Here is a 4,858-nt window from a genome sequence, read left to right on the forward strand (position 1 = left end):
CCCCTGCTAGAAAGGCATTAATAATGATATTGAAGACAGACACTGCTAGATCTCAAGGGACCTGATAATCAAGTCCCCAACTGGCTGGGTGAGCTTGTGCTGGTCTTCTCTAAGATAAAGGGGAAGGACCAAGTTCTTTTCTGTTCCCAACCCCCAATGGATATGGGATTCCCATCACGACCTCTTTCCACCACCCCACCCTCCAGCAGTTTCAACTGGGAGTTCTCCTCTCCCTCTTGAGGGAATAAGCAAGTTTGCTCTTCCCAAGTTCCAAAATGTTTATTTTCCCAAAGTCAGCCGCATAAGAAAATTAGTACAAGGAATGAGATGTTTCATGAGATCATATACCAAGTGTTTAAAAACCGTTTATTATGCAAAATGTTAACTTTTATAAAAAGTTTAATATACATCGCATGATTACAGAAAGTCACCTTCCTGCAAAAAAGGTACAAAAGCTATATACTCTATTATAGAGTTCATAATCAGGGCAACAGAGCCTTTCTCCAGGGAGACCAGAAGACGGCTCAAACGCCGCCTTGGCAGAGTTCGGGAGAGCTGCCACTCCCCCACTCTCCAGCCCTCCACTCTGAAAAGACAGTCTTTAAAACTTGGGGGTGGGGTGGGGGCAGGGTGACGTTGCCCAGCTGGTGACCAGCGCTAGCTCTGGCTCTTCAGGCCACCCAAGTTCACAGTCCTTTGCTCCCGGGCGCCAGGTCCAGCCTCGAGGCAGGGGTTTGGGGAAGTAAAGTGGGCAGGGCGAGGTTAGGGCTCATCCATGCCCTTGAGCTTCCGGCCGGAGAGGGTCCCCGGGTCCCAGGCGGAACGGGCGCCAGCACCTGCGTTCTGGGCGGGGGAGGAAAGAAGAGCAGGGAGCCGTCAGTTTCCGCCGAGCGCGCCGAGGCGGGGGCCGTCCGCAGACTGGCCGGCGCCAGGGAGGAAACTTGGTCTCTACCTCCAGCTGATAACTCCGCGCCCCACGCTGCCCCCACCCAGTTGGCGCCAAAGGACCACTGGCAGAGCCACCACTACCCCTCCCTCCTTGGAAGGGACACTATTTGGAAGGGGGAAAGACACAGCTGTCTTTACGGTAACAATCAGAAAAGGCTTTTTTTTATTTAGTCAGATCTGCATCAGCTTTCCGGATCTTTGCCCTCTGGGGAGGACAGAGCCAATGTCCGTTTAAGTCCGAAATACGCACATTAGATAGAAAATGGTTTTGTCATTCATTTAAAGTGAACATGGACAAGTCATTTTTCCCTTAGGGCTTGGTTTCTCTAAACCGAGGGGTAGTAACCCCCTAAAGGGCATGCCGATTCCTCAATTTGCAGTGTAAACCTTCCCCGGGAGGGGATCCTCACCTGGAGGTGCCAGGACGGCCGGGTCAGTGGCAGAAGCTCCTCTTGTCGTTGGAGATCACAAGTTCCGGAGCAAGCTCAGCTGTCTGGGAAATAAGGGGAGAGTTATGCAAGGAACTCGCCGTGTTCTGGGGGACTCGCAGCATCCCAGCCCTTGCGCCCAACCCTGTCCCACCCTGGCTCGCGCACGCACCTGGATGGGGAGATGAGGACCGTCTGGAGGCCCAGGAGCCGGCTCGGCCAGAACCACCTGGAGGTCAAGGATATAGTCGATGACGCGCTGCAGGATTTCCACCTGGCTAAGCTGAGTGCCCCTCGGGACGCCAGGCACCAGTTCTCGCAGGCGCGAGTAGCAGTGGTTCATGTCGTCTAGGAGGCTCAGCGGCTCCTCCGCCGCTGGGCTCTTGCCGCGGCCCCGCGCGATAGCCAGACTGCGTTCTGATAGGCAGCAAACCGCCTCGTAGCAGCCGCGCACAGGACTCAGCGCCTTCATGTTGGAGAATGAAACTGAAGGAACAAAACCAACCAAGCTACCACTAATGCGGACTGGAGTGCGCGCAGGCACGCCGCTGCCGGCTCTTATAGAGCCCCTCTTGAAGGCACGCCCCTTTATTCAAAACGGCTCGCCCGGGCCCCGCCTTCTCCGGCCCTGGGCCCCGCCTCTCCCAACCCTGGGCGTTCACAGCCTGCTTAAATTGCTAACAGGCTTCCTCCCGCTGGTCTGACGCCGAAGACCGCGGAGCCGCGGATTCAAAGAATGAGGAAGCGCTGATACTGGGGAGAGGCGGGCCTCTTCGCCAGCCAGGACTTAAAAAAATCACTTAAAACCATTAACTTTAAGAATTTGCCTTTTCCTGGCAGTGCCCCAGATCTTTGAGCTCCCCTGCCCCCTGCCAGTCCACCCTTAGCCCAACACTGGTTCGAACCCACAGCTCCTCAGAGGTCATAAATCCCTGAACAGCTAAGCTTTTTTTTTTTTTTTTTTTTTTTTTAGCAAAAGATTTTTCAAGGGAAACTTGTAAGGAATTAGTGCCGCCTTGTTCCCCAATTTGCTGTTCGTCTGACCTCCAGACTCACTGGCGTCAGGAATTATCTTGTGACCAGAGGGGAAAAAAATTAATTGCGGTGAAGCTGAGGTTACAATGAAGAAAACAGATTTGGGCTAGGCGCTGAGATTGCAGGAGGAGGAGGAGGGGAAGGGGGTTTGAGCAAAGAACACTATTTATTTGAGCAACAGGGGAAAAGAAAAAAGAGAAGAAAGCTGCCCAAAGCCATACTTTTAGCATGGGGAAAGAAAAGAGCTCAGACGTTTGCTGCATGGACTCCATAAGGAACCAAATATATGCCCAGTTGTGCTTTGGAAGTGAGTTTGATTAAAATTTTGGACAGAGTTTCAAATATGGGGAACCAGAGGGAACAATTTCTTAAAAAACATTTTTAGGATCCCCATCTTTATGGGGTCAGCAACTCTCTTTTAACTCTTGCTCTCCCCACTTTGCACACACTACTGTGCAGAAAACAATGTTAATTTTGTGACTCTTTTGTCTGTCCCTTTTCTGTTATGGAAGGGCAGCCACCTGGACTTGATTATTCTCAGCCCTGCTGAAGTAGCTCCAGCTCTATCTGAGAGACCAGGAAAGGGACCAGTGAGCAGGCAAGCTGAGTCTTATATTCCAACAGGACATTGTGCTCAGTATTCTTTGCTTGTCTTCTTGTCACAGGACATTTGGGAATCTGCTGTTCCAAGATGCTGGGTTCCATCTTAGAAATGACCAAGTGGAATTCTCCCAGTGATTGCTTTCTTAATCAATTTGTTGGTAAATATTTATGGAGTGACTTCACGTAGACCAGTGGCTTCTGCTTCTCAAGAATCTCACAATTTAGGGAGACAAGATTAACACAGGAAACAATCAAGAGTTCAATAGTGTGTGGTACTGATTAACAGGACAATGGGAGCTCTGAGCTGGGTGAGTCTCAAAGTAGTTACAATGGAGCCCAACTTGGTGACACACACAAATGTAATGCCAGCAACTTGCTGGGCAGGAGGATAGAAAGTTCCAGGCCAGCCTCAGCAACTTGGCCAGACCCTGTCTCAGATAAAAAAAAAAATAACAAGGATTGGGGATGTAGCTCAGGGTAGAGTGTTCCTAGGTTCAATCCCTAGTAAAAAAAAAAAAAGTTTTAGTGGAAAGGACACTGAGTTTGGAATTGGAAGACATGGGTTGAACATGCCAGCTCTATCAATTATTGATCATGAAATCTTGTACAAGCTTAGGTATCCTGGTTTTAGTTGCCTTGTGAATAAAGTGAGGAGATGGTGCTAAGTGATTATTTTACATTCTTTCCAACTCTAGAAGTCTTACGCTTTTGTGAAATTTGGGCAGGCAGGTGTGGGATGGCAAAGGGCCCAGAGAGGTGATATAAAGCATGTCCAGTGCCATATACAAGTAATAGTAGAGCCAATTTTGAAGTCTTGTTCTTTTCCATCATACCACAGGACTCTGAAAGAGGTCTTCAAAGATTTTCTTCTTGGAATAATAATGTTTTCAAGAATAGCTATTTCAATATAAGACAGAGAAAAGAAAGGGTCCTGTGGGTAGACAAATCAGTCTCTAGATGCTACAGAAATGCCAGCTATTTGGTCACAGGAAGGGAAGATAGTGGCTATCAGGACTCTTGGATGACCAAACAGAAGATCCTTTCTTTTTCGGTCATGCACATTTCTGTGGTTGGTGCAAAATTGTCAAGCCAGGAGGTTGTACAAAAATCATGGTCTTCAGAGCCAGTCAGACTTAGGTTGAAAATCTTATTATTTCCTTTACTGACTGTGAACTTTGGCTGAGTCACCTCTCTGTGCCTCAGTTTTCCTCTTTATAAAATGGAGCTAATCAGACTGACCTCATTTACTCAACAAATGATTATTAAATGCCTTTTCTCTGTAAGGTGCTTGTCCTGCTCCCTCCATCAGCTCCTTCAGTCTCCCTGGTGCCTGGGGGCCCAGCGTGGAGCCTGGTGTGTGGTGGTACAGGGCCACCCAGATTCTCCCCTCCTCCATTATTACTGCTGAAGCCTCAGGCTTGCATAGCGGTTAATGGTTTGCAAAGCACCTTCATATTTATTATTTCCCAGGATGCTTCCAAGCTGAAATGCCCATGGGCAGTGTGACATAAGACAGAAGGATGCAGTGGGATTAGCAAGCGGAATTCTGTCCTGTCTGTGCCAATAACTTGCCCTGGGACAAATTTCTATTCTTCCTGGGCCTTATTTTGGGGGTGGGGTGGGGGAAGCAAATGACCTTTTGGGGTCTTCTCCAATCTATGGTTCTAATTCTGAAAGAAGCCGGTTACGGTTGGACTGGGAACACTGAATACTTTAAACCCCAAAGACTTCTTTTCCCTACCAGCAGACTGGACGGGCCTCGCTCAGTCTTCTGCAACTTGTTTAGCGGTGGCAGGGCCTCAGCCTCTTATTCCAAATGCCTCTGAACTTTCTGTTCCCAGTTC

The 4,858-nt window shown here is 49.0% G+C and overlaps 1 protein-coding gene across 1 annotated transcript; it reads right to left on the minus strand.

The window, feature by feature from the left end:
* Positions 1-347: 347 nt before the first annotated feature.
* Id3 (inhibitor of DNA binding 3) lies at positions 348-1,923 on the minus strand. Its single transcript, XM_005317591.5, has 3 exons — positions 1,549-1,923; positions 1,359-1,441; positions 348-843 (listed from the first exon to the last, which is right to left on the minus strand). Exons 1-2 carry the CDS (start codon positions 1,846-1,848, stop codon positions 1,382-1,384), a joined length of 360 nt encoding a protein of 119 aa, XP_005317648.1. The 5' UTR covers positions 1,849-1,923; the 3' UTR covers positions 348-843; positions 1,359-1,381.
* Positions 1,924-4,858: the final 2,935 nt, after the last annotated feature.

This window comes from Ictidomys tridecemlineatus, chromosome 11 (genome assembly GCF_052094955.1).
Source record: "Ictidomys tridecemlineatus isolate mIctTri1 chromosome 11, mIctTri1.hap1, whole genome shotgun sequence".
NCBI classification, from domain to species: domain Eukaryota; kingdom Metazoa; phylum Chordata; class Mammalia; order Rodentia; family Sciuridae; genus Ictidomys; species Ictidomys tridecemlineatus.

What these genes read in the sequence shown, in the direction of transcription:
- Id3 (XM_005317591.5), bottom strand. Translation starts at nt 1,848, where the DNA reads ATGAAGGCGCTGAGTCCTGTGCGCGGCTGCTACGAGGCGGTTTGCTGC. An exon ending in GTCCTCATCTCCCCATCCAG is followed by an intron (nt 1,442 to 1,548) that starts GTGCGTGCGCGA and finishes CTTATTTCCCAG; the next exon opens with ACAGCTGAGCTTGCTCCGGA.